This window comes from Notothenia rossii (genome assembly GCF_949606895.1).
Source record: "Notothenia rossii genome assembly, chromosome: 1".
NCBI classification, from domain to species: Eukaryota; Metazoa; Chordata; class Actinopteri; order Perciformes; family Nototheniidae; genus Notothenia; species Notothenia rossii.
Window position 1 is genome coordinate 88947131 of NC_136912.1, and position 25526 is coordinate 88972656.

At 44.5% G+C, this 25526-nt stretch overlaps 1 protein-coding gene across 3 annotated transcripts in view; it reads left to right on the forward strand.

Moving 5' to 3' along the window:
- sema6bb (sema domain, transmembrane domain (TM), and cytoplasmic domain, (semaphorin) 6Bb) overlaps positions 1 to 25526 on the forward strand; it is a 156940-nt gene that overhangs the window by 92987 nt on the left and 38427 nt on the right. For all 3 annotated transcript variants that reach the window (XM_079640739.1, XM_079640741.1, XM_079640740.1), the window contains exons 11-15: positions 3119 to 3250; positions 5164 to 5313; positions 6611 to 6790; positions 11337 to 11477; positions 14954 to 15031. In XM_079640739.1, the coding sequence (XP_079496865.1) occupies positions 3119 to 3250; positions 5164 to 5313; positions 6611 to 6790; positions 11337 to 11477; positions 14954 to 15031 (681 nt within the window). The remainder of the gene's footprint in view (positions 1 to 3118; positions 3251 to 5163; positions 5314 to 6610; positions 6791 to 11336; positions 11478 to 14953; positions 15032 to 25526) is intronic.

A 25526-nucleotide genomic window follows, 5' to 3' on the forward strand; every position in this document is an offset into this window, starting at 1 on the left:
TCAAACTTTGTCTCTTAAAAAAACCAGTGGAGCCTTGTTTCATTAAACTAACAAAACACATTTTGAGTAGATTGGACCAGAGGTCAGTAAGTTTAGTGCTGGCCATGTCCTTTGCAAAGTTTATTCCATCATGTTTATCTGATTTTGCTCTAAAACGTTCACAAAGTTTATCTGAAAGCCCTCTGGATCCATTCTAAGATAGTGGAAATTTAAGTCAAGCCTATCCATGAAGTTAACAAAAACAAAGCCTTAAAAAAATATAATGAAAATGATCCGGGACAATATACAAAGACCTTCTGAGAGAAGTTTGTACAGTATACATACAGAGAGTCAGACTAAGTGTGTAGGATTTCTGACCTTTAAATGTTTGAACCTTTTAACCGCAGTGCTAAAGCTCCCATGTGATTATTGATAGCATATTTCACATGGTCTATGTTTACTTAATACATCCCAACGTTTTAAAAGTTAAACCCCTAATTAGAGGATTGACATTGAAACTTCCCCTGACTCCCACTTGTCTCTCCTTATCCAACCTGACGAGGCATCACCTGTCTGTGAGGACTGTTTGTGTTATTCCAAGCTGATGGAGAGCTTGTTAAACAGTGAGGCAGTACTTCAGACTCCTCGCAGTCCTCTCTAACGGACGAGCTATGTATCTTCTCTGGACAGCCTGTCACTCAACGCTAGTCTATTGGCGCGTTCACACCAAGTACTTTTCCCACAAAGGTTCCTGAGAACTACTATTTAGTTGCGTTCACACCAAAAAGTCCCAGGAACTAAATTAGTTCTAGAGAACCTTTTTTACCCCCTGTTCAGTCCCTGCTAGAGAGCAGGGACTTTCGTGGGAGAAAAAGGTTCCTGTGTCTGATTGGCTGGGCGGAATGCAAACCACGCCCCGTCAAACTCCCAAAAACGTTTGTGAAGCCGCCATTTTATTATCATTATTAGCATTAGCATTAGCCCAGCGCAGAAACGCAGAGAGACTAACTTATGACAACACTAAATAAAACATGGGAGCGGTGGAGATGAGGAGGTGTCAGCGTTCTGGCCGTTTACTCTGAAGGCTTCAGTAGAAGCTGCTGGGAGTCCCAGCAGCTTCTACTGAAGCCAGTCCCTAACTCCGGGGACTTCCGGCCGTGGATTTTGGGCGGCAGTATACACCGTGAAGTTGTTTGCGGCCTGCCAGTAAACCCAAAGCAGAAGAAGAAGAAGTGACGTCAGCGGCTTCATTTGCCTAATCCACCCCCAGGAACTAATTTCCGGTGTGAACGCGATCTGTACTTAGTTCATGAGAACTGAAGAGTTCTTAGGAACCTTTGTGGGAAAAGTACTTGGTGTGAACGCGCCTAAGGAGAAGGAGTGAAGAACGAGTGGACAGAGAGAAAGAAAAGTGGTCTGAATATGGGAAAATGGAAGTTGTTTACAAGAAATCGACACACATGGATTACAAAACAAAGGAAGGAGAGACTATAAACAGTGGAAATGTAATTAATTAGCCAACATTCAGCGGGCAAAACCGCCAGAGGCCTTTTGGCTCTCTCCTGCGAAACCCAGCGCCCGACGTGGGGTAGACTCAGTGACCTGCAGGGGGGTGGATAAGGTAGAGAAAAGGAAGCCAAGCTGGCACCGTGCAGGGCTGGCAGACATGTCACACATAACATCTGGTGCCGGCGGCCCAGAGGGAGGCGGCGTATCGGATCCGCCTTCAGCTCCGCCACGCTGGCCGGGGTTGAGTCACATCCCTGCCCATGAATGATAAGTACTGAGGGAGACGGCGTGACCTGATCAAATGGCACGACTCCCCGCTGCAACCCGAAATCCAGCCTGCGGGCGCTGCCTTACCAAACAAACCCTTCAGTGGCTTTCAAGGGGGCACTCAAAAGCAGCACGGCTCAGTATCATGACCATCAAACGAGAAGGAGAGAAACAGAGATGTGGGATTTTGTAGCAGCAGGTGGAAAGTGACTCAGTCTCTCAGGTTTTCTCAATGCGTTTATACGGTATTAGCTCTTAGTCACTAGCTCTCACACCACGCACTCCATTAGTCATCGGCGAGGACACATCCAGAGCAGAGAGGCGGGACTTGGAGCGTGAAGCATGGGATGTTGTTCAAAAACCCATTCCTTATCTTATCCTCACAATCCTCTCTTTACTTCTGTGTTTGATGTAGCATCTCAGTGCGGAGATAGTGTGTCTTCGTATGAGTTCGTCTCTGTTTGTTGGTGTGTGCATGTAGGATATGGACACTTCCCGGAGCAGATGTTGTGTTCCCTGTGGTAGGGTTCACGAGCAGTTGAGCAGCCTCCGATTTTTATTCGGATGTGTTGTAAGGATTAAAAGAACCCCCTCCCCACCACAAGTTGTGAAAGGGAAAATATTCAGTGACTCATTTCCTTTTTCCTTTTATATTCCAGGAATTCCAGCCAAGATCTTTTCATGTGTCTAATCTAGCTATTGCATCCGCCGCATGTCTATTCTTCGCCCACGGAGTTGACGACGTCTATCTTATCCAGCCTTTCTATCCGTCTCAGTAACAATTTCCTTTGTGTTGAAATGTTCAACGTCAAAATAGGAACAGCCCAAATCCAATTTGTCACCTTTGCTGGAAGCCTTTCCCTTTTTGCACAGTCACAAAAGACTTTCTACTTTTAAACTTCTTTGCTTTTTCACGTTTCACAGCCTATTTTTCAGTGATGGTATTATTATCTAGCTTTTATTCTGACATGTATTCATTCTGTGGCTACTGCTGTTAGAAAGTAGAGCCTAACACAGGACTTAGAGTTCTTTCAAAGTGTTTTATCAGTTGATGTCTCACCTATCTGTCTCATCTCTCTTTGTCTCACCCTCTGTCTCCCCTCTCTGTCTCATCTCTTTGTCTCCCCTATCTGTCTGATCTCTCTTCGTCTCACCCTCTGTCTCCCCTCTCTGTCTCATCTCTTTGTCTCCCCTCTGTCTCATCTCTCTGTCTCACCTCTCTGTCTCACCTCTGTCTCATCTCTTTGTCTCCCCTCTGTCTCACCTTTCCATCTCATATCTTTGTCTCACCTCTCTGTCTCACCTCTCTGTCTCCCCGCTGTCTCACCTCTCTGTCTGACCTCTCCGTCTCTTGTCTCTCTAGTATCCCAGGTTCGGCGGTGTGTGCCTTTGACATGGAGCAGCTGGCTTCGGTGTTTGAAGGGAGATTCAAGGAGCAGAAATCATCTGAGTCCATTTGGACACCTGTTCCAGATGACTTCATCCCCAAGCCAAGGTGCAGAGAGCTGTAATACATGTATACACACCTGTGGTTAGACTGCTATCAGAGGAATACTCTAAGGCCCCGGCCACACGAGGACGCACACGGTCGTTTGCGTTACTGTTTAGTGTCATATAGACCGTTCGGCCACACGAGGACGACCGAATATGACAGTAAACAACTGCGGAAACGATAACGGGTCCCAAGGTGGATAGCACGGCATACGCAACGCTCTGGGGGGGGGGGGTCCAACGGCTCCGTGTGTAGGACCTATACGACCATTTTCTGATAATGATGACGCAATATAGCCCCGCCTCTCCCCACCTCTGCTGCTCATCCCCGCGTCAAAGTAAACTGCACACTGAATTCAGATTATTTATCTTTCTCTCGATATGGACATAAACGCGAGTGAAGTCTAATCTGACAGGATGGAGACACGCAGCTCTGCTCACCTGCAGCTCCTCCCGCTGTGATGCAGCGATGAACGGAGCAAAACACACACTTCAAGTCAGATCATCTCCCTTAGCTATTTTAATTACCTCTCAAACTACCTAAACTAGTTATAAATATGTTTATTTTACTGTCGGGTCACTCATTACTGGATCCGCTGCTGCATGAGACAGACACTGACACTGTCCGAAGAGAGGGAGGAAAAAGAGAGGCTCCGTGTATTTTATTATTATATTATATAGAGTCGTTATTCATTTGTTTTAAAGCTCAATAAATAACAAAGAATACCTTTGACTGGCACTTTTATAATTTTGTCCGGAAGATTTAAACTTTAAGACACGTTGACTGGCGAAAAACTCTGCCCGGTTCCCTCGGCCCCCACCGCGGAGAATAAACAGAAGGGCAACCATGACAACCAGGCTTCTTCGCTGCTTTTGTGGAGGAAGTTACAGCGCCACGTACAGGCTCCTGCATGTACTGCAGCTTCTCCAGCGGTTGGTGCTAAACGGAGCTGTCTCGTGTGGACAGACACTATCCGGTGAACATTGTGTGTGGACGGAAGCTTTTTTGCGATTGCGTTTGCGTTAATCCTATGCGTTTAGCAGTATGCGTCCTCCTGTGGCCGGGGCCTAATGTACATCAATCTGTATTCATTCTCTCACAATATCAATCAGTCAACTTTTCTCAACTGTGTATGAAGCACTTTCCATATACGATACACTTTATTGTCCCTGTAAGAATATTTGTTCTGGACTCCTGCTGCAGTTCCACAAAAGATTACAAATCCTACATAGTACAAATTAAAAGCCAATAACATATTAACCCCAAAAACGTACAGTATGTATATATTCACAGGTTGGACATCCGCATATCCACAAGCACACCTACTGACAATGGTGAACTATTGCACAAACTTCATGGCTTTGGAACAACTTACATAACATGTAAACAAAAAATTGTTAAACCCCCTCCGCATCCATTGACAGAGCCATTTCTTCAAATTGGTTTTCTTGAAGCCTCGTGGAAAGAAATATTCTTTCCATTAAATATATGTTGGGTATTACAGTAGGTCATACCAATTGTTCTTGTTATTGCTTCTCTTCCAGCTACTGTCAGTATTCAGGAAAGCTGTTTGGTTTTGGAGTGTGTGGTATTGAATGTTAAAACCCAGGCCTGTAGACATTTCAGTAAACTCAAATGTATGTGGAGGTGGGAAATTCACTTTTCACAAGGATATACAGCATATCGTCTGTGCCAATCTAAAGGCATGTTTTGACCTCATGCACATAGCCTTGCAAAATACTTTAAACATAAAGTTAATTTGATTGAATCGAATGAGTCTCTTGTTGTAACGTTTGATAGATGGCATACATTCAGACAGTCTAGACTGCTTCATTATCTAACTCTATCTTTACAGAAGCTTGAGTTAATCACAACAGACGGTCTGCTAAACATCTGCTGTAACGTTTTGTCCCCAGACCCGGTGGCTGTGCTGTTCAAGGATCCAAGTTTAACTCCTCCAACGCCTTCCCTGATGAGATGCTCAACTTCGTCAAGACCCATCCTCTGATGGATGAAGCCGTCCCCTCTCTAGGACAGAGACCCTGGATTGTACGAACCATGGTCAGGTGAGACTGATCTCAGATAAGCAGTGTAACTCAAAACATGTCCCCGAGTTATTATGTTACAGAGAGGCATGGAATGTTTTTAATGAACATTTTCAGAGAGGCTTTATAATGATCAAATATTATTTTCACTGATATTCAACCGAAGCATAAAACAAGTTTTTCATGGTTATTTTGAGGTTTATCAAGATTGGAGATATTGGAGGATATTAAAAAAGACAAAAATGACTTTATTAACAATGATTTATGATCATTTAGCAAAAAACATAATCATATCCTTACTTTGATGCTTTGTATTCCAGTCATCCACCATGACAGCCTTTATATGATTTCTAAAGTCCACCCATAAAAAACTGTTTCTATTCAATCATGGCGCTAATTACGTTTTCATCCATTCGTATTTGGCAAAGCAAATTAGAAACACAAAAAAAGTGTTTCTGGAGACTTTACAAACAATGCATGCTGGGAAATCATCTGACTGTGTTTTAGAAACTTAATTTCATGACTTCAGCCAGCACTGAGCATTCCATTCAATCAACTCATGATTAAAAGACTTAAAGTAATGTTATTCATTCGGAAATGGTCTGTTAATGTACATTTTTTAACGGGACGTAACATGATATATATATATATATATATAACTTGTTTATTCAAATACTAATTGATCCCACTTAAACTTGATGTTTCACAGTATAGGAGACAGGGTTGTATACACACATATGGTGTGTGTGTGTTGGGGCTGTGGACTCCTTCTGTTGAGTTTAAACACTTTGGGTGCTGAAGCCTGGTAGCAGTGGAGCAGCTGTAGCTCATAAATGCACTCCCTCACTCTCTCTCTCTCTGCACGATCCGCCATATGAAGTCCCGCTGCCCACCAGCCATCAGGGGATTATGGGAACTCGATGTATGAGGAATATTAAACAGCCAGCCCAACATGGCCTCTATTCTTGTCTATTGACTCACACAGGACGGTGTGTAGTTCAGCCACACTCTGCTATTGTTTGCTACACAGACCCATTTACTTGACTGATATTATTAATGACTAAACGTCTGCCATAATTAGTTTATTATGCAAATTTGATTGCGTCTCTATGGAATTCACTTCATTTTGCAGTGACTCGAGAGAAAAATATTATGATTTAAAAGCGTCTTTTACACCTACAGTAAACCAATCAGCTGTAATGCACTTAAATCATAAATTTGCCGCTGGGAGCTGCTTCACCGTGCTTTTATCTTTTAAAGAAGGAAATGTCCCAAATGAGTCACGCAGCTCTAAATGGAGTGCTTTAAACCTCTCCAGGTACCAGCTGAATAAGATCGTGGTGGATACAGAAGCGGGGCCTCACCGGAACCGGACCGTCCTCTTCCTCGGGTCGAGCAGAGGGAACATCCTCAAGTTCCTCATCATGCCCAACCAGGACAACAGCGTCACCAACAGCAACATCTTCCTGGAGGAGCTGGAGGGATACAACCCTGATAAGTAAGACGGATAAAACGAACAGAAAATGTGGTTCAATCATAAGAAATATGGTAACTGGCTGTTTTCTAAGTGAGATGAGAATCCCGATGTCTGTAGGTGATGAACAAAGTTACAGCTAGCAGATTAGCCTAGCACTGGAAGCATTGTGAACTTCTTCTCTGTCAGCAGCTCTAAAACTCCCCAATTAACACATTATAACTTGTCTAGTTTGTTTAATCTGTTTGAAAAACGAGATGTGAAAACCTTACATTTTAGTGTTACAGGTGTTATGTTCAGAGTTTCTTTTTCCCACTAACTTCCTGTGGTTTTGTTGACACCGTGAGGCTGTTGCATGATGTGTTAATTAGTTATTTTTAGAGACTGTGATATATATGTTTTATATCAGAGCCAGGTAAGCTGATTTGGTCTGTTTCTATTAACGCATTTATTCATTTTATATTTACTGCATAGATATGAGGGTCTCAATTTTCTCATCTTACTCTCTGCAAGGAAGCGTATTTCAAAAACTGATCAGCTATATATTTACGGTACAAGCCTGTGGAGATAGAGAGCTTTATGCAAAATAGCTTGAGACATCATACAGCAGCGGATGAGAGGGAGGGGTTAAATGACATCTGGGGTTGATGTATACATAACGTGGGACGCTGGTGGCGGGGGGATACGCCTATAAAAAAAGTCGCAAGGGGAAAAAAAGGAGAAACATGACACGTCCTGAATTATGCAGAAAGGCTCACCTATTCTCGGAGAGGTACACATCATTTGTGAAGAAGCTGAGCCGATGCACCCCCATGCATAGAATACAAATAGAGCAAACAGAAGAGAAATCAAGATTCGAGGCTGCAATTCATTATCAGGAAATCTGAACATCTCCTAATGAGCTAGAGACATGTTGTATAATAGCATTAGGGGTAAAATCAGAAAGTAATGGAGTGACGATAAAATCTAATTATCCTTAATCGTGACCAAAAATTACAAAATGTCAGGAGGATGACCTCTTATCTGTAGTCTGAAGCTGAATCACATTTAATATCTGGATCCTGACAAAAGATTGGAGTGGGCTCCTTGTCCTTTCTTAATTAGCATTTTACATGAGGTTTTTGGGTTTCATTGGATTCCCGTCACTACGTAATGAACACCGGGTACAATGCCGTTTCAATCATCATTTTTGCTTTTGTTCTCCGTCGAGAGGTAGCGCTCCACATGGTGGATGGCCGCAGGGCGGAGGGCGGGGCGGGGCGGGGGGGAGATTGTCACACAGATGCAGGGAGATTTGGCTGGTAATTATCTTTCACCAAGGCTAATTAGAGGCATTTAAACAAGAGAGAACATGATACTAAACACTAGCTTCCTGTCGAGGTAATTGTGCTCGTGATGTATGTACCATTATATTTTGCAATAGGGGAACAAAGACGGTTATTTCTGAAAACCAACTATCTGGAAACGTGTACTCTCTAAAGTGCTTGTGCGGTTTTTGTTTAATAATCAACCTTCTTCTCCGAACATTCCCAATGTATGCTCACCAATTTGTGCCTCAGCTTATTAGCTTCTGCTTCAGACTTGACAAAATGAGGGATAGTGATGGCATGAGCAGACTGTGTGATGAATGAGCTGCTGTGGACTGGAGTCACTGTGTGATGGATAATTTGATGAGTCCACCAGGAGGTCAGTGACAGTCCGACGATCACAGCAGGCTCCCAGCTAATCAGGAGCCAGAGCACGGCCACTTCAGGATCTTTTTTTTTATGCTCCAGGCCAGGCTACCAACCTCCTCCCCTTACGAACACAGACAATGAGATGCCTTTTGCCTTCTAATAAACCCCAGGGTACACAGGAACAGGGCCGCTAACCCAGTCATCTTTGAGGAAGCCAACACAGAGAGAAATCATTTCTTTGTGATAGGTGCAGTTGCCATAATAAAGCAGGAAATGAGAGAAATGCAGCACTAATAGACCCTATGTCTTCTCCTATTTCCTCCCCGTATCTGATCTAGGTTCTGTCTCCTATATTTTCTTTTCATAAGTCTCTAATATGTGTTTCTTTGCCCTCTCCTGCATATTTTTTTGTTATTTATTCGATTTTTTCCCCTATCCCTACATCCTTTTCTCTGCTTTTTCTGTGATATTGGCTCTGAAGAATGACTCAGAGCTTGGCCTAAACAGGATGATAGATTTGTCTTAATGACTGTTGGTCCGCCGCAATGTTATTACCATAAACCATCCAGATACAACCAACCGGTGCAGGAGCGTACTTGTGTATAAAAAGGTATAAATCTGCTGTTTGGAGGCAGGTCGGTGCTTTCTATCGTAGCTCTAAGTGCCAATTAGGAGCGATTCAGCTGCTGGCGGCTGTTTTTGGATGGCCGGCCAACCTCTCAAACCCTTAAACCTCTGGATTGACACCGTAACAAGTGGCTACATTATTTATCTCTTCCAGTTTTATTATAGCTTTTATTTATTGAGCTGTTTACGTTTGGTTGTTTCACATTGAGTCACAAGGAGTTTTTTTTTACTGCGGTTATGCTGAGTGAGGTCAGAGGTCTAATGAAGTCTCGGTCGTGTAATTGAAATGACCTAATGAGTTTTGTGTGTGTTCTCCTAACTAACACAAAGATCAAATCACTCCAGTTTAGAGGTCTTTACACTGGCTTGCTCTCTTTCAAAGTAAATACTACCGTTTATAAAGCACCGAATGGTTAAAGGCCAAAACACATTTCTGATCTTCTGCTAGATTATGATCCATCTAGATCACTCGGGTCATCTGGGACGGGTTTACTGTCAAAACTAAACATGGAAAGGCAGCGTTCAGTTATTGCGCTCCATATTTCTGGAACAAACTCCCAGAAAACTGCACGACTGCTGCAAATCATTTAAATCCAGGCTGAAGACTATACGTTCTACCTCTGCATTTCATTAAATAACTATTCATACCTTACACTGCACTGTAACTTTTATTCTTGTGTTTTATATTATAGCTTCTTTCAATTTGTATCTTCTTGGCTTTTTAATTTTCAGAATCAGAATATTCATCCAGGGGGAAACTAGGTGTAACAGTTGCACTATTGTAGAGTAAACTAAATAAATATGTATACAAATATAAGAAGTTGAAGGAAGAAGGTGCAATAAAAGTCCTTTAAGCCACTGGGACACAGCTTTGATTTAAATAGAAATATACTGCATCCCATTTAAATATACTTCAATGTCATTTCATAGTGTGCTTCTGTTGCACTCTACCTTAAAGGTGGGGTAGGTAATTTCGGAGAAACCAGCTTGAGTGCGCGTGCATTTAAAAATACACAACCGGAGAAAATCTGTCACTTCCTCACAGAGCCCCTCCTCCAACACACACAAACGGGCACATGACCAATGAGGGCACGAGATAAGTGTGTGCACAGATGGAAGGCTGACAGGCAGGAAGGCCATCCAGTTATTTTGTCCTTTGACTACAGCTTCCACAGATGACATTTTTGAATGGATTTTTTGTCAAAGCACTTCAGAGATTCATTGCTATCAGGATGTTAAGAGCATTCCATGGAATATAACAAAAAGTGTATCTCGAGCCGGTTTCTCAAACGTACCTACCCCACCTTTAATACAATACTACTTTAATGGTCAGATCAAGTCTGAAATGTGACTTGCATCACAGCAGCTCTAACATCAAGATAGACAATATCAAGACACAATGCATGAAAAACAAACAACAAACATAACAGCCCAATCACTGAGAGAAAACAGGCTCAATGACCCGTTAGCGTGCGTTTGACCTGGGATTTAGTTCTGTGTTTACTGTGAGGATTCACTGATGCACAAAGGATGCTTCAGTCTGACCTTATTGAATCGCGGGACCCTGTATCTCCGATTAGATGATAGCAGTTCATATTCGCTGTTCAGAACATGGTTTGGGTCCGAGATAATGTTGTGGCCTCACTAGGTTATTATGGTATGCTGAGTCATAAAGTCTCTGACAGGGTTGACCAACAATCTTTGAGCAGATTTTGATTTTAAAGCTGTTGACAAATGCTTAATGCTTTGAAAGGTCACCTATTGTACAAAATCCTCTTCTTCATTTATTTTATACATCACCATGTGTCCTCTCTGTGGAAAGAGATTCTGAAAGTTTCAGGAAAAAAGATTCTCTCACTTTTTGTCCTGATCCATTTATATAAAAACCTGTCTGAAAATGAGCTGATCAGATTTTGGCCACTTTATGATGTCATAACGATTTGTTGGCTTGTGTAACCACCCCCCCCCCCCCCCCCCCCCCTTTATCACCTGAATCTCCTCCTAGAGCATCATTGTGTTCTTTTTAACCAAATATCTCTCAGAGGGGCGTGGGGAGGGGCTCCTTATTTTCATCTAAAGTAACAGACAGAGAAGTTTGGAGCCAAACACTTCAGAGACATGTTTTGTATATATCTGAGACCTATAATATATTGATGAAAAACAGTATAATAGGGGAGCTTTAATGCTTTAAATGTTTTGTGGAAAGCCATCTGAATTGGTGTTGAAATGTGCCATGTATAATAAACGTCACTTGCCTTGTCTTGCAGGTGTGCTGAGGACTCTGTGCAGAACAGGCAGCTTCTCTCTCTCACTCTGGACCGGCCGAGCCACACTCTGTTGCTCGCCTTCCCCTCCTGTTTGGTCAGAGTGCCGCTGGCTCGATGCCAGCTCTACTCCCGATGCATGAAGTAAGTCTGAACCCTGCACTGTCCGTCCAGGAGCAGAAAGGGCAGCAAGGGGGCTTAATAAGAAGTTAGGTGGCCATTTAATAACCATCTGGCCTTTACAAGTGTCCTTGAGCCTGACACTCTGCACCTCGGCCAGCTGAAGGGTTGCTGCTGACCTCAATTTCCCTCCATACCAAAACCTAATAACAACTGTCACTGTGCCCTTGAGCAAAGTGATAATCTGTTAACTGCTGCAATAAAATGCTCCTGTAAATTGGGAGGAAATCTAATAAAAGCCATAAGTGTAATACCTCACTATTAAATAAAATGATTCGATTTTACCTGGGGTTGTAATCGTATCTTTATCATAGATGAACTATGATTTTAAAATATAATAATAAAAGTAGGCAACTGACAGCATAACACATGATATCGAAGCTTCAATCCAGTGTCCCTTTAAAAATGCACGCTCGCCCTGCTTTGTGCAAAAGCTGAAAAGCAGAAGGCATGTCGTGCAAAATAACATGGTAAGGTACATCCTGGGAACCCTGGAGTTTGAAGGAGACCTATCATGCTATATTTGAATAATATATTGTAGGGCCATACCTATATAAAGGTATATTTATACGTTTTCTTTTTCAAAATTCCAAACATCATGTATTTTAGCCATGCCTCATTTTGCTCTATTTTGCTCTCCTCCACCCTGTCTTTGCATGACCACGCCCCCCTGCAAAGGAGGGGACCGAGTTACTAGCATCATGTTACCATGCTGTTACCATGCAACGGCAACCTATCATTCCCCTGATTGGTGGAGAGTTGGCCATATAGGCAGAGCTACTCCTCAATGACGTCAGACTATTTTCAAATCTGTATCAGTCTGTATCAGATCCGTTAAAGCCCCGTTTTTAGAGATCTGGGTATGCAGGAAAAGAGAGAGGGTTGTGTTTTCTGACACTTGGTGAGTTCCCTGACACACCGGGGACACATAGTCATGTATAAAAGACGTACAAAAGTGCATTTTGCAATATAGGTCCCCTTTAAGGTAGGCTTAACGTCATCAGAGAATAAGTCAGTTGAACTTCCAGCAGATGTACGATATGGTCAGGGGAATGGCCCCAGGTTACTCGATGTGCCATAGAGATGGTACATCCTCACTTCAGCAGAGTAAGTGTAATGTCATGTAAAGTCCCAACGGTGAATGCCACAGCGAGGATCTTATATTCTGTAGTGACACAGGCTTACGGTTAGATCCCCCACTTTACGTCTAACATAGAGAGAGGGGTCTATTAAAAAGGGTCAAACCATCTCTGGAGTTTATTATGGGACGTACAGTAAGAGTATGTCTGGGAGCTTGATGTTGGTTTTATATTTTATAGCATTGTGTATGATAAAGCCTTGTAAAGCCTCGCTGCAATCATGATTATTGTTTTTAGATTAACATTAATGATGTAATTGTAATGTAACTGAGTGAGTGTATGATGATGTATGGAGTGGTGCAGCGAGGAAACCTTTTGTAGGCCGAGTAGTTATCATGGCAAAGGAATATTTCTATGGGATTTTCCCAAATTCTCTACATATTAACACATCGTTATGATTTTAAAGCGTTAATGCAATCGCCAGAAGTGAAAAGCTAACGATAGGCTATAAACAAACTACATCACGGATGGCTGCACAACCACCGCTAAGCTAAAGGCGGCTAACGTTCAACATGAAAACGTTTAGTAGTCTCATTTAGTTTTTGTTTTTAAAACTGCTGTTTTGATGAAACATAGAAGCATCGGACAAAGCCTTAAAGTATAAGGCATAACCAGAAGGGATCATCATTAATTCGCTTTCTTTAATATAAAAGAGAGATTATATTTCATTACTTTACCTAGCCGTTATAGGATTATCAGAAGCTCCAGATTAGTTTTTATTCTGGCGTTTTGCCATTGTGAATGTATTTAACTTAAAATGAAGGGGCATTAGTACCCTGAGTCCACTAATCATACATAATTAAACATTAAAATACATATATTTTAAGTAATTATATTTTCACCTGCACACACTTCACTCTCTCTCACTGGCACATTTACCTAGTCTCCATGCCTGAGGCCCGTTAGCGTCCACTGACACACACACACACACACACACACACACACACACACACACACACACACACACACACACACACACACACACACACACACACACACACACACACACACACACACACACACACACACACACACACACACACACAGCAGTACGTCAAGCGTGCAGTGTGTTCACTGAGCCCATAGAGTCACACAAGCGTGTAATCCAGAACACATTAAGAAACGCTCACATGCTTCTGAGGTGCGTTTAGCGTGTGAGTGTTTGTGTTTAGATGAGAGACTGAGAGTTAAGGTTGTGTATGTGTGTGTGTTCGAGAATTCTTAGTCACGCTTCGGCAGCTTCAGGTTTTCGAAGAGTATTTGTGAGTGTTTCCTTTCATACTACATTTATTTCCACACTAATCGTTAATAATTCAACATTTTACAGTCTGCTTTCAGTTGCAGATTGACACTTAAACCTCGTTTAACCCCTCGCGCATACCCGTCATTAAAAAGTCATGTTGTGCAGTTAACCAAAAGCAATCGGCCTTTAAAGGACCATGTCAGAGGTATAAAACATTACCGGTCAACTCCAATTAATCCCTTTTATACTGCTTGACATCCGACATCCACTTTTGAAAATAAACGACAGATATTTGATTCCCTTTCAAGCATACAGTCATTTCTATTCATGACACCAGTGCAGTATAAAAATGAACGTACAGGGACTTCAGTTGGACCTGATTGCTGCTGTCAAGGGCATCCTAACATCTGATGTTTAAGAGATGAGGCTGAACATTTAATAAATCACATTCATGAACGATGCTGTATGAGAATCAAAACACAAGCAACATGGAGCTTGTGAAACTGTTTTTGCGTTAATAAAATGTTTCTTTTACAGAGAGCTTTCAAAGCCATGAATGTTTCAATAACATAAACATACTTTTTTACCACTTATAAGCTTATTCAGAAACGTTAATCTGCATCTGTATCTGCAATGTCTCATCAAAGCAATCTTTTTACCCTTTATTCCTAAATGGCTTGAAGTCATTCATAAAAAGCACTTGAAATAAAACCAGATTTTTCCCTAAACGGCATTTCCACTCAATATTGAAGTTTATTAGGAAAGATAATTCACTGTGATGAATGACATCATCAACGTTTCAAGCCTGCAGAGATTGGGAATTAATGAAAATGAAAAGGTTCCTTGGAAGAAGAAAATCAATATAACACAGTGTGATTTAATCCCTAAATTAATCAATAATGAAAGTAATACGTTAGTTTCAGCCCAGCGCTTCATGAGTGAAATTGGAGGAGAGCCCCTGTAAAGTATGTTGGGGTCAAGAATTCAACATTTAAGCTAAAGAAAATGTTAAAGAGAAAAGGAGATTGATTTTCATGGGATTTTTCTTGTCTCTGCAGGAACTGTATCGCCTCGAGAGATCCTTACTGTGGCTGGACCCGAGGAAGCACCTGCTCCTTCCTCAGGCCTGGAACAAGGTATGACATCTCTCCAATAGTGTAGACATCACTTTGAAAACACACACACACACACACACACACACACACACACACACACACACACACACACACACACACACACACACACACACACACACACACACACACACACACACACACACACACACACACCGTCACCACATGCGTCAATATAGTGTCACCTGGTCCATTTTAGTTTTAGTTGTTCTTTAAAGGGGCCCTATTATGCTCATCTTCAGGTTCATATTTGTATCTTGTTCCTCTACTGTGACATGTCTCCATGCTTTAATGTTCAAAAAGCTCTTTATTTTAATCTCATACTGCCTGTGCTGCAGCACCTCTTTTCACCCTGAAAACCAGAGCCCAGTCTGCTCTGATTGGTTAGCTGGTCGGCTCTGTTGTGATTGGTCAACCGCTTAGAGATGTCCCGCCCCTTATCATGTACAATGTTTTGGAGAACTAGCCAGTAAAAGCAGTACACAAAGGAGGCCAATGGAGGTGTTTCCGGCAGGGGGGGGGGGGTGGTATGGGAGAAACTTTGGGATTTTAGCCTTTGAGGGCCATCTACATGCACAAAAACCTATATAACACATCACAGGAAAAGGGAAAACCCCAAAAGGCATGATAGGGCCCCTTTCAGTCTGTCTGTAGTTTTGTTTTATCACCTTTCCCTGTTTCCTCTTCTTGTTCCAATTTATTGTTGTTTTGTTTTGTTTGGATTTGATTTATTTCCATGTTATCATTCCTCTCAAGGTTCTTTTCCCGACAGCACACCCAGCAGACCATCCTTAGACATGTCCCATATATATATATATATATATTTGATCTAGTCAAGAAGTCCTTGGTTCTATCTGCGGTCACTTGAGCCTCTGAGTAACATCTGCTCTCTCTAAGTTGCCTCTCAACCAGTCCACACGCTGACTACATTATACATTCAAGATGTCTGCAGCTGTGTTTAAACAATGCTATGTTCTTTCACTTTGTTTGTTATCAAGCGCTGGTCATAAACACTGGGTAGGTGTGTGACGGAGAGGAGAGCTCTGTGTTTGTTTCTCTTGCGTAACTCACGTCCATGTTTTGCAGATGTTTTCAGACAGTGTGCTGTGAAGATATGTGTGAATATCAGTGTGTGTGTGTGTGTGTGTGTGTGTGTGTGTGTGTGTGTGTGTGTGTGTGTGTGTGTATGTCGGTGTGACCTTTCCTCCTGCTACTGAAACTCAGCGGTCTTCCTAGCGGCCTCCCTCCTGTGAAATCAAATCTCTGTTTAGTCAGGGCTCTTATTGAATTAGGCCCTCTGAACACAGGTGTAGCGCCAGCAGAACAGACAACACGGGCCTTTAGACCACCCAGGGCTACCTGCTCATACTATTAAAGGCCTCTGTGTCGGTCTTGATTTGATTTTCCAAGGGCAGTCAACTCGGCAATCGATTGTGCATTGAGTTACTGTGGTTTCCTCCTTGTGGACTAATGCACCCTCTCATTGCAAACAGAGGAGAGTTTAGCAGGGGATGTTATTTGACATTAGGTTGTAATTTGGTAAGTTTCCAAGGAAAGGAAGTTTTGTATTGTGTATAAAAATTGTTGTTGTGGGAGTTTTATTGCGAGGAAACATGGTTTTATTTTTGCTTCTATTGTTGTGCGAATGAGTTTCTTATCGTCCCAGAGTGACGTTATCGTACTGCTAAACAAGGTGAGACAAAACAATTCTCACCTGTTTTTGTTTCTGCCAGTGAGAATATCGAAACAAAACAATCCTGTCAAATTGATCGCTATATAGACCCTCCAGAAAAACGCGGGCTAAAATCCTTGATTATGCGATTAAACATGCAGGTTTTATGTGATTTTATGCGGTGAAATTGCGGGAAGTTGCAAAAAGAATAGATTTTTTTTTAAATATTGGGCTGTCTTATTTATTCTCTCTCACACACAACCTGCCACTAACGTTAAACCCCTTTCCTATTCAATTAAACACATTCAATGTTTATTTATTGTAAAAGCAATTGGGCTATTTTAATCACACTCTCTCTCTCTCTCACACACACACACACACGCACACACACACACACACACACACACACACACACACACACACACACACACACACACACTTCTCTGCCTCATTCTGTTTTCATTTACTTGTTCGTTATCTGACCAGCTTCAATCTTGTAGGCTACTCACTTCGTTTCTTGTAGCCCTCGAAAGCGTTTTGGAGGTTGATGCCTCGGTGAACGTGAGTTGTTTGGCTTTCTTGTCCGCAGCAGCAGAAAGCATTTTCGAATGTTTGAATGAATCAAAGTGGGTCGTCACCGTCGATTTTCTCTTATGCTCCAACACACAGTTGCACGGTGTGCAGAATAGGTTCCCCCCACTTCCGTGAAAGACATCGGGGTACTGCTTTGTCCGGTCTTTAGCAGAAATGTTCGTCGGTAAATGAGATGGATCAGATTTTTTCATCTTGGTGTTTTCTCCCTCGTGTGAGTTCCACACGTTCACTCTACGGTGTTGATTACCTTCTGTGATGCGCGAGCTGATGACGCCACGTCATCATCATCACTACTTCACGTCAAGACGAGTTAACTTTTTTTTTCCTCAACTTTGTGTGGAAAAATGCGGGGATTATACAGCCTTTTAAAAATCTGCGCCATTTTGCTGATTATGCGGTAAATTCTGCGATCGCAGAATCGCGTTTTTCTGGAGGGAGCTACAGTATATATCTTTTTCATGCTAATAACCATCTTGTTGAAATGTATTAGTCTAAAGGCATGAACCAACTTGTTTAGTTTCAAAACTCAATACAGTGGTTTCAAACACCTTTTTAGTTACTGTAAACTGAAGGCTAGAAATTCCAAATACAAATTTAAAATATGTAGTTCTTATCTATAAAATGAACATGTTTAGTGGCTTCCTGACTACAATAAGCACATTTCTTTGTATAGGAATGGGCATGTTTCAGTGTGTTTTGATCTGTATAACAATCAGTTGAACATGTGAAGTTTGGGCGTCATATAAAATCAGTATTTAGGTATATTCTTTTTATCTATTTATTATTTTCTATTGCATGTGCTGAGCCACGATCTTTAAACATACCTAAAAGGAGAAATACCCCCCCTGGGTTACAAGTACCGGGAATCATTGTTGTAAACACACATATGGTCTCTATCAATCTCCTTTTTATGATTAAGTCTTAAAATATACAACCAATGTACCAAGAAGAATGTGCCGGATATAAAAAGCACTGTCAAAAAAAAAACAATAAAAAAAACCTTGCACGCACACAGAGACCAACGGGCCAATCAAAAGTATTCAAAGTAATGACCAACAGTTCGTGAGAGTCAGCCAACTGCAAAACAAAACATTTTTCTTTATTAGGGTGACAACCTGCTGCTGCTGGTTCTCATTCATAACACTCCGTTCGATGTCTCACTATGGGATGCGCCTCATCGCGGAGCAAACAGAAGCATTAATCTCATTACGCCAATCCTGATTGGCTGGTGATCTTGACGTCAGCGTCAGGGAATCCACCCCCTATAAGTAGCTTGCGCTACGCCGCATGCGTCATTCAAACACCTCTTCTCGCTTCGGAGCACATCTCGAAAAAGATCAGTAGCTAGCTAGCTTAACGGTCCACAGACTGATTTACGAAGCTAACCTTCGGTCGACGGGCGCTCGCCGGCTACTTCTATATATACTTCTGCAAGAAGACTGTTAATACCAACACACCAGTTAGTATTGCAAATCGACCTCGCCGTTTTCTCCTCGGGAATAAAGGTAAGGTTTTGATTTTTTCAAGCTAGCAACACACGTGTTGCTAGCTTGTCTTCCCTCACTACCGACACCACGGTAGCAAGGACGTTTTTTCTTTTTCTCTCTCACACAGGAGGAGGGGAAGATAAAAAGGGTATTAACACACCAGTTAATATTCTTTGAGAATAAAATTCTACACTGTCGTTTTTTCTCCGGATTAACGACAGTTGGGGAAGTATTTTTTCTCAGCAACGTACCTGTTACGAGCGGGTCCTCTCCACGCCGTCACCACGGCGACCGAGATGGACGCTTCTCTCCCTCACACCAGAGGAGTCAGGGACTCGGAGGCTCGGCTCTGTGGCTGCGGGTTGAAGATATCAGGCACAGACTCACACCAGGTCTGCTCGTCCTGTCTCGGGCTAGAACACGCCCAGGAGGCTATCGACAACCCCGGCTCGTGCGGACATTGTGCCCGCTTCACCATCAAGAGCCTCCGCCGACGGCTAGCACGCCAAGCTAGCTTGTCGGGTCAGGACTCCCTCATGTCCTCTGATTTACCGGACGGAAATCAGGACACGGGGGCGTCCACCACAGAGATGGAGCCCCGCACTGTGTCGGTCTGGGGCTCATCAGTAGTGGCAGCTGCAGAACCGGAGTCCCGCGCCGTGTCAGGCTGGGACTCGGTGGCAGCGAGGGACGTGCGAGCGGAGCCCCGCGCTGTGTCAAGCTGGGGCTCCCAACTGGACCTCACCATGGTCTCGCCCGCGGATGATGTCCCGGAGTTGGACTACATGGAGGACGAAGAGGATGAAACCTCTGGATTCCTCCTGTCCGACTCTGATGAGCAAGACGATGATGTCTTCGTGTCATCAGCTCAGGCTGCAAAGCCGGGAGCGATGGCTGCTCTCCCGGGCGATAGCACACCAGCTTCGCCCTGTCTGAGCATAGACCTGCAGGCCGTGTGTCAGCGTGCCGCAGCCAGCCTAGACATCCCATGGCCCGAAATGGCCAAGGAGACCTACAGGTCCCGTTACGAGGGGAAACATTTGCCCCAAGCAACGAGGACAAAGAGGCAACTCCTGCCGGTCTTCCCGGAGATGTTGGATGAGGTGTCGGTCTCGTGGAGAGACCGGCCCTTCAGCAACAAGGCCCCAATCCAGGGTGCCTCCTCCCCTAGACTGCGACGGTATGGAGAGGCTCGGCCTGCTCCGCATACCGCAGATGGAACCGCTGGTGGCAGCTCACCTCCTCCCGAGGATGGCGACTACACCGAGCAGGAACCCCACGCTGCCGGCAAAGGCGGACCGGTTCCAGTCAACCATGACTGCACGGTCCTACAGAGCCGCAGCATTGTCTGCCAGGGCTTTGAACATTTCCTCGCTGCTAACCGCTTACCAAGCGGAGCTCTGCGAGGATCTATCGAGTAATCCTGGACCGGCAGTACTGGACGAGATAGCCGCGATCACGGACATCTGTCTCCACGTTCAACGCTGCGCCGTCCAGGCCACGGGAAAGGCAATGGGAATTATGGTGGTGCAGGAAAGAGCTAGATGGCTCAACCTCACCAACCTCCCAAAACCGGGAAAGAGAGGATGTGCTGGACATGCCCATCGTTCCCGAGGGGATTTTCGGATCTGCGCTCGCTTCTATGCAGAAGAGATGCGAGTCCAAGAAGAAGGAAGACGAGGCCCTCCACCTCTGTCTTCCTCGATGGGTCCAGCCGCTGCCTTCACAGCGGCAGTCCCTCGCCCAAGCTACCTCAGCTGCTCGGTTTAAAGTACCGAAACAGCAGAGGTCACGGCCCGCCCCGAGTCCCCAGCCCAGGCAGGAGACGAAGGCGAATTGGCCCAGAAAGTCTCCGGTTCCGGCTGCAGCCCAGGCGCAGCCAACCCGGAATTTCGGCCAGCAGGCGAGGAAGAAGAAGCTGGCGGCCTGACAGCCTCCTCTTCTTCCCTCGGTGACGGAGCTGGAAGGTTCCCCAGCTCCAGATGTGTTCCCGCTGCCTCGAGAGATGCCTCAAAGCCATCCTCAAGTGCACCAAAACACGTCACAATATTGCTCTGTTTTCTCGGATAAAGCATTTTCCGCTGACGCATCCAGGCCTCAGGCTGAGGGCGCAGCTCAGAAAAATGAAAGAGAAAACAATAAAACCAATAAACAGCCCGCCATTTGTTCCCCTTTTGAGAGCAGCTACGGCCTCTCTCAAAAGGCGGACGATGAACGGGTCTGTGAAGGCACCGCCGCCACGCGCATGCGCAGTAACGACTGGGGCTGTGAGGCTACCACCGTCACGTGCAGGCGCAGTGCCGGCTTGGGTTGTGAAGGCACCTCCGTCACGCGCATGCGCAGTGTCGGTGGGGACTGTCAAATCGGGGTACCACCATGTTCAGACACTAGAGGGCCCCATAACACAACAAATAGAGACTCAGAGGGCAAAAGACGTGACATCTCCGCTGGCTCTAAGGAGCGAACAGTGGAAGATGCTCACAACGTCTGCTTGGGTGTTCAAGACAGTTACACGGGGTTACAGACTCCAATTCGCTTTCACCCCCCCTTGCTTCTCGGGCGTTCTGTATTCACAGGCCCGAGGGGAGTCAGCCCACATTCTAGAAAGAGAGATTCTCTCACTTCTAGAAAAGGAGGCTATATCTATAATACCCGCCGAGCAGAGTCAGAGCGGCTTTTATTCCAAGTATTTCCTCGTTCCCAAACGGGGAGGGAACGGAATTCGGCCAATACTAGATTTGAGGGCTCTGAACAATATCTAAGAAGATACAAATTCAGAATGCTCACTCACACATCTCTGCTGCGTCTCGTGCGACAAAACGACTGGTTTACATCAGTCAACCTGAAAGATGCGTATTTCCACATCCCAGTATATTACCCACACAGGAAATATCTGAGGTTCGCATTTCAGGGGATCTGTTACGAATACAGAGTACTTCCCTTCGGTCTGTCTCTCAGTCCAAGAGTGTTTGTACGATGTACGGAAGCCGCGATAGCCCCGTTAAGACAACAGGGTATTCGCCTGGCAACCTACCTAGACGACTGGCTGCTTCTCGCACAGTCGGAACAGGAGGCTATTACGCAGACAAATGTCCTCGTAAAGCACCTGCTCAACCTGGGTTTCATAATAAACAAAGAAAAGAGCATGTTGTGCCCGGCACAGACTGTACTCTTCCTGGGTTTACACCTGAACTCGGTGCCCAGCCCGCCTGTCAGCGGAAAGAGTGAAAGCTTTCAGAGCTTGCCTCGCTCATTTCCAGCTGCGCAAACATGTTCTTTTCAGATCATGCCTGCGGTTACTGGGGCTCATGGCGTCAGCCATCCTGGTTGTACGGCTGGGACGGTTACACATGAGGGAGTTTCAGCGCTGGGTAGCCGCTCTAAAACTAAACCCCGCGCGTCATGGAGCACGGAGAGTGATGGTTACTGTGAAATGCGTAATGGCACTGCGCCACTGGCTGCACCCGACTTTTCTGGTACGGGGCGTGCCTATGGGTGCTGTCCTTTCACGGAAGGTGGTCACCACAGACGCATGTCTGACAGGCTGGGGAGGTATTTACGAAGGTCGTCCGGTGAGGGGTCTCTGGAGCAGAGACCTCCAGCGGTCGCACATAAATTACCTGGAGCTTTTAGCGGTGTTCCTCACCCTAAAACGCTTTCTGCCTTTTCTCAGAGGACACCATGTCCTTGTGAGGATGGACAATACGACCACAATATCGTATATAAACCGACAAGGGGGTTTGCGCTCTCTCCAGTTACACATGCTGGCACGCAAACTGATCTTGTGGAGCTGCGGCCGTCTCCTCTCTCTGAGAGCGACGCACGTACCGGGTGTGATGAACCTCGGTGCAGACCTGCTGTCCAGAGGTGTACCACTATATGCAGACTGGACTCTACATCCAATGGTTGTGAGTCAGCTGTGGGTGCGTTACGGCCGAGCCGCGGTAGATCTGTTCGCATCAAAAGAAAATGCTCACTGTCAGCTTTTCTTTTCAATGCGCGATCAAAACGCACCATTAGGCGTGGACGCGCTCGCGCACATTTGGCCTCCGGTCCTCCTGCTTCCTCCACTAGGTCTCTTTATGACTGTTAGTGGAGGGTGTTTGAGGACTGGTGCCTTCAAAAAGGGCACACCTCTTTTCAATGCCCTGTGGGAGTGATTTTATCATTTCTACAGGACCTAATTGATAAACACAGAGCTTTCTCCACGATCGAAGTCTACCTGGCTGCTATTGCTGCATGCCATGTGGGTTTTGAGGGTAAGACGGCCGGCCAGCATCCTCTGGTCTGCCGTTTTATGAAGGGAGCTCGCAGGCTCCTTCCTGTTTCCAGGTCACTGGTGCCCTTATGGGACTTGACAGTGGTTTTAGATGGGCTCACTCGAGCCCCATTTGAACCCCTGGAAGAAGCTGACATGAAGCACCTGTCACTCAAGATAGTGCTGTTACTGACCCTGGCATCCGCCAAGCGAGTCAGTGACATTCATGCGCTATCTGTACATCCTTCATGCACTCAGTTCGCCCGAGGGTTAACGAGAGTGTTGCTGAAGCCCAACCCTGCCTTTATACCTAAGGTGGTTGGTTCATGTACCCCCTTTGACATTGAGGTATTTCCTCCGCCGCTGTGTCCCTCCGGGGAACAGCAGCCGAATTTGCTATGTCCAGTCCGTGCTTTACGCACTTATATGGACAGATCAAAAGAGTTTCGTCATAATGACCAACTCTTTGTGTCCTGGGCTAACCCTCAGAAGGGCAAGCCTGTTACTAAGCAACGGCTCTCTCACTGGATTGTGGAGGCAATTGCTTTGGCTTACACGAGTCAGGGTCTGCAGGCACCTTCGGGTTTGCGTGCTCATTCGACTCGTGGTCTGGCTACATCCTGGGCTTTGTTCAGGGGTGTTTCCATCCAAGACATTTGTGCAGCAGCGAGCTGGTCCTCGCCGCTCACTTTTGTCCGCTTTTACAGATTAGACGTCTTTGCTCCCAGTGTGGCCCATGCAGTGCTGGGCCCCCTGCTGAGTTAGAGCTCTAACTGTTAAGTTCTGGTTGGTCTTGGTGACTTTTGAGATAAGCTCGTCTGGCAATTCGGGAGCTACAATATCCCATAGTGAGACATCGAACGGAGTGTTATGAATGAGAACTATAGGTTACTTACGTAACCCCAGTTCTCAGAGTAACATGAAGTGAGATGTCTCACCAGATGGCCCTCCTTGCTATGGTGAAGCGAGAAGAGGTGCTTATTTTGAATGACGCATGCGGCGTAGCGCAAGCTACTTATAGGGGGTGGATTCCCTGACGCTGACGTCAAGATCACCAGCCAATCAGGATTGGCGTAATGAGATTAATGCTTCTGTTTGCTCCGCGATGAGGCGCATCCCATAGTGAGACATCTCACTTCATGTTACTCTGAGAACTGGGGTTACGTAAGTAACCTATAGTTCTCGCTGCACTTGCACTCATTTGTCACAGTGATTTCGAGGCATTAAAAGCGTAGACGTTGGCTGCGCTGCTGCCCGAGCCCTTAGCTAATTACAACACTGACTCCTGCTCCGTCACTCCTCCAAAGAGCTTTTTGTGCAAATGTTGTTCGTAGGCCAGATAGTGATTCAGTGTAACGGAGCTATTAGTGGAGCCATGTAGATCTTTAAATGGTTATTTACTTCTCTGTAAAGACTTTCCTATTCAATACAAAGTGCTGTTAGGGGTTTGGACGCATTACCACAAGTGATCAAGCAAACATTGTGGAATCCATCCTTTTTAACCACAATATATTGTATTATAAAAATAAAGAAAAAGATGTTGGCCAGCATTCAAAATATTCTTTGTCGCCATGTAACTTTAAATAAGCTCCTATGTATCTACATTTTACTTAAATACGCTTGCATAAAGTCACCTGCTGACTTCTCATTGATCTAAACAAGTCTGAAGTGTTTGGTCATTATGTATAGCTCAACTTTTTCATTCTAAAAAATATGCCTTGATATCAACATGAATTAATACTAAGATGTATTTTCTTGTGTTTTATTTGTGACCTTTGGGAGGTCCTGGATGGCAGATTTTTTATTTTGGAGCAAAAACTTGAAACAATGATGATACAAGAGAAACTAGATCTCACGTTACTAAAAGGTTTACATTAAAACGTTTAGCCAAGAGAAACCGAACATGAGCAACACAACTGAATACATGTTTGCACTCACATTGTAAGCATGCATCTATTCTGAAGTCGTTCCCCGACTCTTTTAATCCTGGAAAAGACCAGGAATTAACTTCTTTATCCAAAGATGAGTCAGTTCAATGGCTCCATAAGTCCTAGTCATAACAGTCTGTATCAGCAGTGTCTCTGACTTTCTATCTCCTTAGCCTCGCATTCCAGAGAGCGCCGGCTGAAATCTAATCAGTTACGGGCAGACTGCTCTGCACGTCTGTGTGATGTTATTTTGGAAAAATATGTGCAAAAGTTTAAGGTTAGAATATAGTTAAATATATGTATATACTTGAAGAAAGGTGTGTGTGTGTGTGTGTGTGTGTGTGTGTGTGTGTGTGTGGGGGGGGGGGGTGTGGGTGTGGGGGTGTGGGTTAAGTACAAATGAGTTATAAAGTGTGCTACATTATGTATTGACGATTATAGCATATGCAGTGTGGTGTGTGTTGTATCAATTAGTTAAAGGTATTTCCACTCACTCCCCCTCAGTTTACACACACACACACACACACACACACACACACACACACACACACACACACAC